The sequence below is a fragment of the Cygnus atratus genome, chromosome 1, assembly GCF_013377495.2.
Source record: "Cygnus atratus isolate AKBS03 ecotype Queensland, Australia chromosome 1, CAtr_DNAZoo_HiC_assembly, whole genome shotgun sequence".
In the NCBI taxonomy this organism is placed as follows: Eukaryota; Metazoa; Chordata; class Aves; order Anseriformes; family Anatidae; genus Cygnus; species Cygnus atratus.
Window position 1 is genome coordinate 75861690 of NC_066362.1, and position 13604 is coordinate 75875293.

Sequence of the window (13604 nt, forward strand, 5' to 3'; positions counted from 1 at the left end):
GTGCCAGAAAGCAGTCAGTAGCTAAGAAGCCTCACCAAACAGGTGAAAGTGGGCATGGTGTCTCTGCAGTTTACAAATATAAGCAGATTTAGCTCTTGTACCACCACCTCCAGCAAGGTGTTGAGTTACAGAGAAGTGAAACAACTTACCCAGAATCACACAGGAAGCTTCTGGCTGAGCTAGGAACTGAAGTGTGCACTGAGTGAGGCCTGTTAAGGTGCTTAAACCTCCAAAACCATTCTTTCGCTCCTATTCACAACAATTAATCTAACTGGAAGTAAGACAGGTCTCCAAAGTCTAAAGCACTATTGGGTTATAGCTGCTGAAGCTCACGATATTTAATCTGTGGGAGAGATCTCAGTTAAAAGCAGCGTATTGACAGAGCGAAGGATATCTTTATACATTCCCTGAAGAATATATGATAGTGAAACAAAATTCCAGGAATGTATGAAAACAGTTTATTTTATAGCCCTTCAAATGATAATGAATTAGGGTTTAGAAAAACCAGAGGGAAAGAAAACCTGCTTGAATGATGAAACCTTTTGTCTAATACACTTTGTAATTACCTCTGCTGAGTATTGTTTTAACAGAATGCCATGACAAAAATTGCTAGGTGGGCAATAAGAAAAGGAAATGGGATTTCATTTCTTGCACACAGTATAGAACAGAACTATGTATTTAAGTCAGTTTTTTTTTTAATATTTAAAATGCTTCCTCAAATATAGCGTGCTGGGTTAGTTAGTCTTACAGTATGCTGACATTAAAATGGGAGAAAAACCCTATTAAATATGTCAGTAGAATAAAAGATGCAAGTAGTCTAAAATCGTATCCACTAAAAAAATGGTCCTGGTAATCTCAATTAAAACAAATGCAAGGATCATTAATCCATGAAATAGATTTTAAATTTGCATTAACTTGGTTTTGTATCTTTAGAACAATGCCTCCAAGCTCTTGCTGGCTATTATGGAAAGCAGGCATGACAGTGAGAATGCGGAAAGAATCCTTTTCAACATGAGACCAAGGGAACTGGTGAGAAAACTTCTGAATATTCATAAATCTTTTGGCTGAAAAAAATCTGTCATTAAAACATTTTAAAATGATCTGCATCTAGGTTGAAGAGTGTTGGCGGCATATAGTGACACAATGTATCAGGATAGTACTAATTCACAAAAGTACTTTAAAAGGATCAAGCATGCATGATTTCAGTCTTTACGACTTCATTATTTTTATCCATTCCAAGCACTTTTCTGTAATTGTTTCTTAACTAAATTATCATACTCTGGTAGACTGTCTTCAAGTACCCTTTGTCATGGGCTGGGAAATTAAGCTTGTACAGTTTGTGAAACAGTGCTAACAGAAATGTGTGCATGTGCATTTATATATACGTCTCATGAACAAACAACAAAAGTTACAGTTATTGCTGTGTTTTGGAATAGGTGTGATACTTGTATAGGTCTCCAAGAATGTTAAATAGATTGGAAGTCTGGAGAAATTGTTTCCAAACAAATGGACCATGTAACAACAGTGACTGGAAAACCTGTTTTGTGGGGAGATCTGTGGGCATCAGCAGGATCAGGCCCTTTCTGGGGAAGGGAGGATTTTTCCCCTTTTTTGGAATTACCCCAGCGCCCTGCCCAGATCTGTATCTTCCTTTCCTTTTTGGCTTAATTTTTTTTTTTTCTGTTAAACTATAAGGAGAGCTCTGAGTTGCATTGCAGCCTGCTCTATCCACAGAGGGATCGCGCCTGCACTGTAAGTGCCAAAAGGCACTACCTGTGCTACCTGTTGATCTGTCTTTAAAACATCTGTGAAAATACCTTCTCAAAAAGACTCAACATTCCTGTTCCTTTCTCATGGTTGCAGTTTTGCTGACAAGAAGTGTAGCAGTTTGGAGCTTCATAAATACTTCAAGCTCTTCTTTATTCAGAAAGTGTTTCCCAGACTGCTCACTCTTCTTTTAGAACTGCAGGGCACCCATCCAAGCTTGGGCTGAACAAAGTGAATGTGTTCAAACACTGTGTGCTTTTTGAATGACAGTTATTTAATCTCTCCTTGGTTCGGCTTGTGTTGCAGGTGGATGTGATGAAGAATGCATATAACCAAGGCCTAGAATGTGACCATGAGGAGGAGAATGGAGATGATGGCATCTCCCCAAAAGATGTTGGCCATAATATCTATATTTTGGCACATCAGGTATGTCTTCACTTGTTGTGCAACTGCTTCCAGAAAAGTGTTAAATGCTTGAATTCCACACAAAACTTGTCTGATCAAAAATCCTTTCTTATGATTTCTGCCTCACGTTTGTGTACAACATGATCTTAGCTGGAAAGCTGCTGATAGCAGGACAAGTAAGCAGTCCCATTGTAAGAGTAGGCCCTCTGAGGAATTTGGTAGGCACTATTTGTGTGAAATAATAATGTAGAGCAAAGCAATTAATGTACACATAGCTTTGTCTTTCTTTAACAGATCATATATAGCAATCAAATCATAAATCAAGTTATTATTTCTATATTCTAATTAGTAGCTTCAGTAGTGGTATCAAGTGAACTTGAATTGAAAAGATTGACATTATTTTAGATATATTAATTACTCAGCCAATAAGAATAATTGGCCTCTTTACTGTTGTCTCCATCTGTATTATGTTGTAGTGCCCTCAAGCTTTTTCTGATCACTTTTTCTTCTCTCATGGAAAAGATAGAATGTACGCTGATGGTTTTTGTTTAATAAGATACTCATTTTTCAGAGCAGTTGGTATCAAAAATAGCTTCTTCATTTTTCAATCACATTAAGAGATTTGAATGAAAGATTTTTTTAATCAAAAAAGTAAAGACCACATGTTTCTTGATTATATCATAAATGATAGCATTTGGTATTTCAGAAGGGGATGTGTTTTTAAAAAATGTTTTTACTAAGTAAGAAGAGATAAATAGAAATAAAGGGAGTGTTCTTTATTATTATACTTGTTTAAGTGTTTTCTGTTTATTCATTATGCTTAAGTGTTTTTAGGAATTAAATACTTAATGGAAAAAGAAAGGAAAGCAATCTTTAGTTACACTAGTATTATGCAATGTTTCTTTCAAGCAAGGAATGGAAAAAATCTCTGAATTATGCTCACGTGCTTGCAGAACATTTAAGGAAGTTTTATTATGTTGTTGTTGTTATGGATGACCATGCTCAACTCTTGTTTTGTATGTAGGTCTGTACATAAGATACCCATCAAAGATCACAGTACTTTTGGAAAGTGTTTGTAGCTTCTTACATTGTATGACTATTTACTCCATGTATCAATGCTTATAATGAAAATTTAAATGTCTGCCAAATCAAAATGTCAGTATTTTACGTCTTCTGCTTACAGCTTTTGTTAAATGACTTAGCAGCGTTCATGTCAATGGCAAATAAATTTTGGGGAGTAGAATATAGACCTAAAACCGTCTATGTAGTGACTGCTGGGGTCATTTTATCAGAGAGGTCACTACTAAGGGTACGCTAGTTAGCTGAGGTGTAGAGTGAATTCTGTCCCTAGACAAGAAGCTCATGAACCCCTCCATAGCTGTTCCAAATGCTTCATCTGTAGTGGGTATTTTGGTTGTGTAAGGCTCATGGCAGCAATTTACTGTGCTACTTCTCATTCTGTAGAATTAAATAGCATGATTGGCTCTGTATGCTGTAAAAAATTACCATCTTTTTACAAAAATTACTGTTTTCATCATCTTTCCATAATACAGTGCATGTGTCTGTTTACAATGGCTTTGCAGCCATGTCAAGCCCCATATCAAAACAGAGCAATGGAAGGGCAGGCAATCTGGGGACTTTCCCTCTCCTCTGCTAATGAAAAGCTATGATTCTTGGCACAGAACTGCTGATCCTTGACCCCAAACTCTTTCCACATGTGCCCTTTTACTTGTTTGCGGATGGGCAGGATGTAAACTTGATCCCTCCTCAATAAAGCCATTGTTGCTGGGTTCCTTTTCTGGTTCCACTCTAACCGCCCTCTTCTGCTTTGCTGTGTCTGAGGGGCTTATTGGTGTCTGGGCTTTCCACTCAGCTTAGCCAACCTAATTTACATAACATGTATTTGCTGTACTCCTTACAGTTCCACAGTCCATCTGACTTTGTTTTTTTCCTACAACCAGCATGGATCTTCAGTCACTTTCCTGACACTTGCATGTGACCACTTGCTCTAGTTACAGCTTTTTGGTCCCTCTGTATTAGCAGAATCAAGACCAAGAGTTCCTCTTTTGCTGTTAGAGCCCTCAAACACAGACAGTTTATTTTGGGGAGCCTAGACTTTCAGTTTTTGTCGTTGCACTTTTCAGGGCTCTGGTGGGTTCTGCATTTTGCCACCACTACATCCTTCCTTGCCCTTCCTGTGGCTGATTTTACCAGAAGCAAAAGGCATTCTTGTAAATGTTTGACCCACAGTGCACAGAAACTTTTAAATATGTCACAAGCAAGGCTGAGATTTCTGTTATTAAATATCCTTTACACCCTCTCAGCCTCCACCCCAAATGCACATGCAGGCACATGTATGCACGTGCATACACACACACACACACAGGCAGACAGAGATAGCCTGGGACACAATGGTAAGATATTGACTGTTAAATATGCCATGTCATAACAGTTACCACTTCTCTTCCAAATCTTTCTCTGTCCTCTTTCCCTTTACATTTTCATCCTTCTCCAGCCTGCCACATGCAGTAGCTGTGCTGCTCACCTTGCACTGGCTTCAGGGCTGTCCGGATACTGCTGTTCCCTACTTTTCCTGTTCAATGTATTATGAGCAGAGAATGGAGCAGCACTAAAAGAACTGAATCATCCATGAGGAACTTACCCTAAATTGTACCTTCACTCTGCAGCCTGGCTTTAGGGCAGGGACTCATTCCAGATGTAGCTCTTCTGCAGCCTCAAGCACAAGCTGGTGCATGAGGTTACATCCTGGAAAAATAAGCCTGTTATTGCTAAAGACTGGTCACAATTCGCTTGAAAATCCATGGAGAAGATTTTTTTTCTTTGTCTTGTTCAAATGTCATGTTCAGAGCCAATACCTTGAACTTGACATTCCTAATTTCTTACAGTAGTCTCGAGTGAATACCAGTGGTATGTTACAGATAGTTCCATCGGTTCTTATACCTCTTCTTTTCAAGCTTCAGTCAAGAGTAGTTGCTGTGGTGTTTTTATTGCTGTCCTATTTAAAAGATCCTGTTAAAGCAGGCTATCCTATGTTTTGCAAAGCTAGGAAGGCCATCGTCAAAGAGACTTTGTCTTGATGTGATGTCTCTGTAGAGTTTACAAAAGCTTTTGACATAGTAGCACACAACACTGGAATACTTAGTCTAATGCTTCTGCACTAGAGGTGAATAGGAGAATCAAGTTTTTAAATGGCTACAAAAATGAAATCTTAAAAGGCCAAATAAATCCTCTGGCTTTTCAGATGACTGCTTGAGCTTCCTAGCTGTTAGTTATAAAAAAAAGTATTTCAGCAGTTCGTAAACTAAAAAAGCTCTATAGGAGTTAGTAGTATTTCTGTGAAGTTCATGACCCCTTTACATTTACTATAAAATAAGAAAATGCAGTAGTTATAACCACAGGCTTCTATAGATTGCATGCATGTATATATGTACTTCTGTTAAGAACATATACTTTAGAGTGTTTCTCTGTGTTTTTCTGCTAGTTGCAAACTCTCTAAATCAGGCATGAAGCCCTAGCTAATGCACTGTACCTTTCAGCAGGAGCATATTCATGAGGCTCAGAGAACATTAAATAAATTTACATAGCTTCTAGTCAGCTTGCAGCTTGGGAAGAATGCACTTTCATCTGCCTGTAGAACTGTGTAGACATGTCCTTGATCTAGAAGGATGTGAGTATGTAAGCAGTAGGGAAGCAAATTATGGTACTACAACAAAATTTTCAGTGCCTTGTGACTATCCATCTGGTTCCCAAAGCTTTTACGGGAGTATGGAAGTATTGACCTAGTGTGGCATCCCTTTCATGATGCATGTTCTGAGACTCTCAGATGAGCAAAATGTTTACGCAAATGCTTAATTTTAAGCACATGCTTAAATGCCTTGCTGGAGAAGGAGCATAGGTCTTGAAACTCCACAGTACATTGTACACAGTACACAGTACATTCAGCCTCGAGCTGAATAGGAGGGGTTTTTATGAGGTTAAGCTAAAATTTTACTAAAATCTCAAGGGAGTACCAAAACTACTTACATAAATATGATAATTTTCTAATGGCCCTAAGACTTATTGAAAAAACATTTCTTCCACCCTATAAAGCTAGAAGAAATTGACACTGCTTGTTGATATCAATGCAGGTATATGGCATAAATAAACACAAGCTTGATCTAGTTTATATTCTGATAAACTAACATCGTTGGAAGTTCCCTTTCATTGATAAATTCTTAAAAGCAAACGGGTAAAGGAAGCAGGATTTTGCTGTGATTTGTAAGGTTCTTGCTGCATGTACTACTAAGTATACTGTAGCAACTGGAGATGTCATACTCCTTCCCTTCGGGTGCTAATTTTAAATGTACTGAGCAAAATAAGTCATTCAGCCATATATGTTTTCTTTATGAAGTACGTTAATAGCAAAATCAATATTTCTTTATCAAATGTGACAAACTTTATAGAAGTAATCTTACCGCCATGTTTACTTCATGTAGTATACTGCATACTGGTGTATGCACGTGAAGAATATTTGCTAACTAGGTAATTTTTAATTGACAATATTACTGGTAATAATTAATGGCATGGATTTATAGTTTGGAAGTACTAATGCACTACAGGCTGTATTTTTTATTTTTAGAAGTTAGGGATTTTTTTGACACCTGACATAGGATTTGTTTGATAATGAGACTTGCATACAATATACTCACTAAGGAGAAAGTTAAGACAGTTTTTTTTGTTTGTTTTTTTTTGTATTTTTAAAGGTAGCTGTCCAAATACGTAAATTTCTATGAAGCACAAAGCTTTTGTTTCTGTGGCTTTCTGTTTATCATGCTGTCTATACCTTCCACTTTATTTTCTGCATCAACGCTGTGCCTAGAACCATGTGCATATGGGCACTTACATGCTACGGCAGAACAGATAAATGACGATAATAACAGTAATTCTGGAAGTATTTAAAGAATTAGCTTTGGCTTTTATAGGTTTTGGAGCAGTTAAACTAAAAGCTTTAGTTAATTTTCTTTCCCCCTCTCTTAGAATAGGTGATATTACCCAGTTTTAGAGATGAAGACACCAAGCCAGAAGTAGGTGTAGACAGCAAGTCATTTAGCCATCATGGGAAGAGAAGACAGCTTGCTTGATCCCCAGTGCTTTTCTTTAACTGCTACACTGGTTTTCCTCCTATGCTCACTTGATCCCAGCTACTTTACTAATGAGGAAAATTGGCATTTAATGGGTAATACAGTTGACAGTTGAGAAGTGCATAATCACTGAGCACATCAGTACGCCAAGAGCCTTTTAAAGAGATCGTGCTAAAGTATATATTTCAAATAAAGTTTCTTGTGCTGCTAATATTATGGATTGTTTGGATTGTTGAGGCCGGAAGAGCTTTCATAGTATAATTGATACAACTGGGGGAGGGGAGAGAGGAGTATTGGAAGGCTTAGAGGTTTTTTTATGTGTAGTTATTTTTGGTGTTGTAGTGTGAAGCAGCTGTTGGCTTTCCTTCACTTGGCTGTATTTTAACATTTAGATAGATGACCTTAAACCCTTGTTACTCCTTTTCTCTTGTGTGTCTGTATGTGTGCACACAGAATAAAATACATTTATTAGAATATGTGCTATAAGTTAAATGTGAATTCTCATATGCTTCTGTTTGTCTTGATCTGCATACAATTCAAGTCAGGACAAAGGATTTCATGGCAAGACCTTGCTTGAAACGATGTGAACAGATTTTCCATGCTTTAATATCTGGGGAGCACGAGAATTATTACTGTGAATATGTTCCTCTAGATAGGAGATAGGATCACTGCCTGTAGCTTGTCCTTTGGTATGAAAATCCAAAGCTTTCTGAACTGGTAGGGTTGTCCCAGGCAGAAATACAGTATTCTGCATAAGGAAGTGTGACTGTAGTAAGGGATAAATTTAGGGTGAAATGTGACTGTTCAAAAAGAAGTGTTGATGAAGACAGAATGAAGAAGACAAATTATTTACTTAATAGCATGCATTTCCAAGCACCTTCTGTAAGCAAAGAAACACCTGGAACGCTGTTCAGGGTAGGGAATAGATGGAACCAGTTACAACCCCTGCATTCTGCAGAGGGCATTAATTGGCTAAAACAATAGCATCGTGGTTATACTATGGAAAAAGTGGAAACAGGATCCAAGTGGAAAAGTCTTGTAAGAACATTCTTTCCCCTTCCCCCTGTATGGTGTTGTTAGGGGTCCATAACATTTACCTAAAAGAGATCTCCCTTTCCTTATGGGAACTGTGAGTTCCCAGATCACTTTGCTCTAAAAGATAGGCTTATCCTCATCCAGTTGGGAAGTACCTTTTAGCTCCAGCAAGGATCTGCCAGAAGAGCTGAGATCTTGCAACCGCATTGTTCAGTGAATTTTTAAATCTGCTGATCAACATTGCCTCTTTTTGCCCATCCTCCGGTAGACGCCTTTGCTCAAAAACAGCCCCATAAGCCTCTATCTTTACAAAGCATTAGGTTTTGCCTAGGTTCTACAGACAAAGGTTTTAAGTTGGTTCTCTTCCAAGAACAGAATAGCTTGGTTCATTTGGACTTCTATAAATCTCTGATTGGTGCACTCTAGAGAAGTGGTGCCTTTAGTGTGCTAGAGCAGGATTTTGGAAAAAAAAGACCTAAATACAAAAAGGTCTGAATTTGTCTGGTGTAAATGGATGTACTGTACCAGTATCACTGGTTATATTGAGTGGATATATAGATCAGTCAGGTTTTGTTATAGCAAGGAAAATTTTCAAATTTTGCAGCTGATGTGAGCAATCTCTCAAGGCACAGTTGTCAGGTATTCCTAGAGATAGCCTTCCCAGGCATCTGATGGCACTTGATGAAAAATATATACTTAAATAAACGGGGCTACCTTTTGAATTCAGAGGATTATCAGACCTGTCCTTCATGATAAACCTGTCCTTCTGTCCTTCAGGATGAATAGCTCTGAGTTAGTGCCATAATGATGCTTTCCTTGTGCAGGACAGGTAAAATTTTTAGATCTCAAGGATGCATTTTTTTTGCAAGGCTTTGCTGAGGTTTGTAGCTTTTCATTTTCTTTTTTTTGTTATTTTGCGTCTCGCTCTTAACAGCAAAGCTCTTGCTGATAGCAGTGCCAAAACAAGGGGCTAATGGGGACCAGTCCCAGAAATCGTGACTGTCAGGGGACTCGTATCCTTGGCTGCCAGACCTGAAACTTCTCATAGAACTTTTATGCTCCACATGTTGTTTTGTAGTTATCAACCTGATGAGACAGGCTATGGCATCAAAATGACACCGGCTAATTAAATGTCAGCAGAATCAGAAGCTGTTGCAAGGCTTTTACACTTAGATTGAAACAGAAACCAATGACGCACATCACCCTCCTTGCGGCTCATTAGGATGGTATATAACTCTACCTTTAGCCAGCTGTAGTATAGAGAGACAGTATGGAGGCTGCTACAGGGGCTTGACGCTAATGAGCACCTGAAACATTAAACAAATGTCTGTGGCTGTTGTTAGGTCTCAGGTTAAAACCTTGGCAACTTGTTCTTCGTTGTTAGGTCTCAGGTTAAAACCTTGGCAACTTGTCCTTCGATATTTTATTTTTCTTCCCTTCTTGGAAGCATTTTCCTCAGAATCCTGTCATGACTTTGACAGGGATCTATATGGGGACCTCTGTTTCCCTCTAGAGTCCTGTTGACTTGGGTTACTAGGAGCTGCTGGGATTCAGGCTAGGTGTAGGCTGGTCACAAAGGTTTTAGGTTATTTTCTACAGCTCTAGAGTTAAGATCAAGTATGTATTATACATATATGTATGTTTTATTATATGTAATATTAATGAGGTATGTATCCTGTTTGGCTGTGGTGACTGTGCATTTCACTAATGTACAGGTGGCCTTAATATTTCTTTTTTTATCGGGTTTCTTCTTCTGTCTTTAACTCTTTTAATCCTGTGTCTTTATGTTTTGTGGTTTACAAGATTTTTGTCATTGGGAAATACGTTGTATTGGTGTTAGGGCCCAAACGTTAAACCAGAAAAAATATATTTTCTTTGTCGAATATCTGTGTTGTGAAATCTTCACATTAGTCTGTAGTTTTACTCTGAAAATTGCCTGTAGGAGAATGACATAGTCTTATTTAAGACATTTTCTGCTCTCAGGCTCCATTTACACTCCTGTATTAGTAATAAACATACTACCTTTTCATTGCTGTCTGAAACAGCACGGGCTGGGGAGAATTACTTTAATTCCCTTTGGTTCTTTATCGCCAGCAGGCCAGTTACTTAGCTTCCCATTTTAAGAATGGGTCTTCATTTACCCATATCCTCAGCTAGTATACATAGGACTGTCTCCAGTGAAGGTAGACAAGTGATACTCATTTACAGTAGTAGAGAACTTGACCTGTTGTCCTCAAACCTTACACCTATCTTAGAGCTTCCTACTTGCATCTTCCACACACAGTCTTCATTAGATGATAGATGGGCCAAAAAGAGCACAGGTTGACTTAAAGCTTTTCAATTGAGTTTACATGAAGGAGTGTTAAGTAGAAATAAAAATAATTTTATTTGTAACCAGTAAGTTCGATCCACAAGCCAGTCAGAGACAATAAATGTGGAGCCACACAGTGCCATCTTTACCAAGTCACTCTTCAAATTAGACTACACTTTCAGTTGCCCTCAGCTGCAAAATTGTCTGCTCAGAAATGTATGTAATGTAGCCACTTACTTTGTTCAGATTGCTGCGAACACCCCTTGTTAAGAAAGCTGTATTACACAAAGTTTTGAATTGTAATAGTCTACTATAGGTGAAGGCTTGCTCTGGCAGAACTGAGGCTTTTCCATTAAAGGTGACCTTCAGATGAACCAAAGTGCTCTTTTTCTTATATATAAAGCACAACTAAGGTATTTTACTCTGAGCTAGGAGGAACTTGCTTTGTTTGTTTTGAAGGGCAGTGAGGGTAGCCTTGGAAATACCATGAAAGTGAAGTCTGGTCTTATTTAATATTATCAGAGCAGTTCTAATAGACCTCAGATATCTGCATGGTGAAATCCTACACCTTAATTAAAAACAGGGGGGGACGTCTTCTCTAACAAAGACATACTTTTTTAGCCTTCTCAATTGTTCAGTAGTCATTGAAGTAATTACAGGTTAACAAAAATAAAGAGCATTAATCAGAATGTCAAAATATGTCTGTTCCTCACAGTTGCTCAGTTTTAATTCTCATCTCCTCTGATGTCATAATTTAATTAGGTATCTCAGTTATCATAGAGTTTTCTAGAATAGACAAGATCTGAATCTGTAATCTGCAAACAGGCAGATCTACCTCAGTTGCCTTCTTCTTCATTTAAACTTACTTAACAAGCACAGAAAAATAAAAATGAGGTCCACTTTGCACTTTTTAGATGGCAGCTTTAAGAGTTACTGATTAAAAGCATCCATCTCTGAAAAGAAAACAGTTTCTCTGCTGTTATGTATTGGCAATGATTTTCAGAATTTGTTTTATGAATGGTCTGTGGCAGCCTTAAATGAACTTCGGCTTTCCAGTCTTTTCTTTCTATGAGTTTGCCTGCAGAGCACCATTTAGCTGCTAGCTGTTTGGGTAAAGCTGCATTATTTGTGAATGTTTGGTGAGGACAGAGGTGTAATTTTTTCACTTTTTGATTTCCCACCATGAACTGTTGCTTCACAGGTACCAGGTGAAACTGCTCTACCGAGGACATAACCATAATACAAAGTTAGAAAGAACAACTCACTGTTTTAATTTCTCTTCTCTTTATTTCTATGCCCCTAAATTATTTTTAAAGACATTTTTCTCTGTTAATTGGAGGGTGAGCAAGTGTTCAACAGCATGATTGAAGAAGCTGGGAAATCTCACCACTGTAATTATATGAAGGGAGACATCTCTCATTCCCTGTCTGTCTCCACAGTTGGAAACTGTCCTGTTTCATACCCCACAAAGTATGTGCATCAGACCCCTGCAGAGATGAGGAAATGCATGCGTTTTGAGAGTTTGCAGCTTCAGCTGCTTACATACTACTTTAGTCTGATATGGTTTTGACTCTGAATGACCAAGTTATAGTTTTTTGTGTGTTACAGAAATACCTGTCAAAGAGGTGGGATACTAACAAGATTGTCTGAACAAACTTATTACCTCACTATTGCTATAACAAGTAGGATGGCCACATTAATGTCTGGATCTCAAATGTTTTAATCATGGAGGCTGACTGAGGACTTAACGCCTCTTAACAAGCTGCTTTGAAGACTGGTAGATAGCTTATCCAAGCCTGTACAAGTACAGAGGCACTCTACCAAAACCTAGGAGTGTATAGTAGAGCTGATGGGTATGATAGATAGGGCTGGTGAGCTACATCCAGGTTGGGGGGTCACAATGTGCAAAAGACAACATGGCACTATACTGTAAACACATGAAATGATGCTTAAGGGTGGGAAATGTGAGGAGAGAGCTAGAGATGATGCAAGTCTCACACTTAAGTGAAAGGCAGAGCTGTTTTCCATGTAGTTTGGTTAGACCCTGGAGAAAAGTTTGAGCCCATTCTCGAAGTATCAGTGCTTGAGTTGCTTTATTCTCTACACCTGGTATCAGAGGAAGGGAGGTTGAGTGGCAGTCAAATTCTACTCTTATGGCTTAAAGAAGAAAATATAGCCATACCTAAGGCTTAAAGACTTAAGACTGTGGTTTCCCTTGCCACATTGCCACCAAATAAGAATCGTGATCAGTTTCTCATTTTGCTTGTATGGATAGCTAGCCTTCCTTTTCTTTACGATCCACGTGATAGGTAGCAATAGATAGATATTTTGCAGAGAGTATCTGTTCTGAATAAGAAGAGAAACCTAGGAAGTAAAGTGCTTGACAATAAAAGGATTTGGAGAGTTCCTGGAAAGGATATGCCATTCACAGCTCTCTTATCTCAAGCTTATGTATATATTTTGTATGTGTGTAAATTGTTGGTGTCTTTTAGAGGTGAACAGTTTTCTTGCTGTGTGGATTTGGGATCCATATGCTTGCTGATCTGTTGCTGTTCTTGGTTGTTGTCAGACTGGGTGTGTAACATGTTGGTAAGCATGTTAATAAAGTCTTATTTTGGGTGCAATGTTTTATCTGCCTTTCACAGAAGTTACATGTAACTGGGATCTTGTTTCTTATTATACCATTAAGAAGACCAGCTCTAGTAGTTCTGCTTTTTCTTCCTTTTCCGTTGAACTGTCTTGTTATCTTCCCATAATCATGTCTGACACTTCCATTATCTAGTTATGTCCTTCTTTCCTATACTCCCCAAAATTTTGCTCACAGTATTTACATGAGGCTATCTACAAGTGTAGTTGTCCAATTGTGTTGGAACACTCTATTGCATACTGTTGTCCACATCCTATGTTCAGTATGGCCACTGTATACCAAAACCCAGATGTGACTG

General features: G+C 38.2%; 1 protein-coding gene across 1 annotated transcript in view; it reads left to right on the forward strand.

The window, feature by feature from the left end:
* The window catches only part of ITPR2 (inositol 1,4,5-trisphosphate receptor type 2), a 268862-nt gene that overhangs the window by 198515 nt on the left and 56743 nt on the right, over positions 1–13604 (forward strand). The window contains 2 exon segments of the mRNA XM_035540839.2: positions 934–1029; positions 2074–2193. Coding sequence (XP_035396732.1) covers positions 934–1029; positions 2074–2193 — 216 coding nt within the window.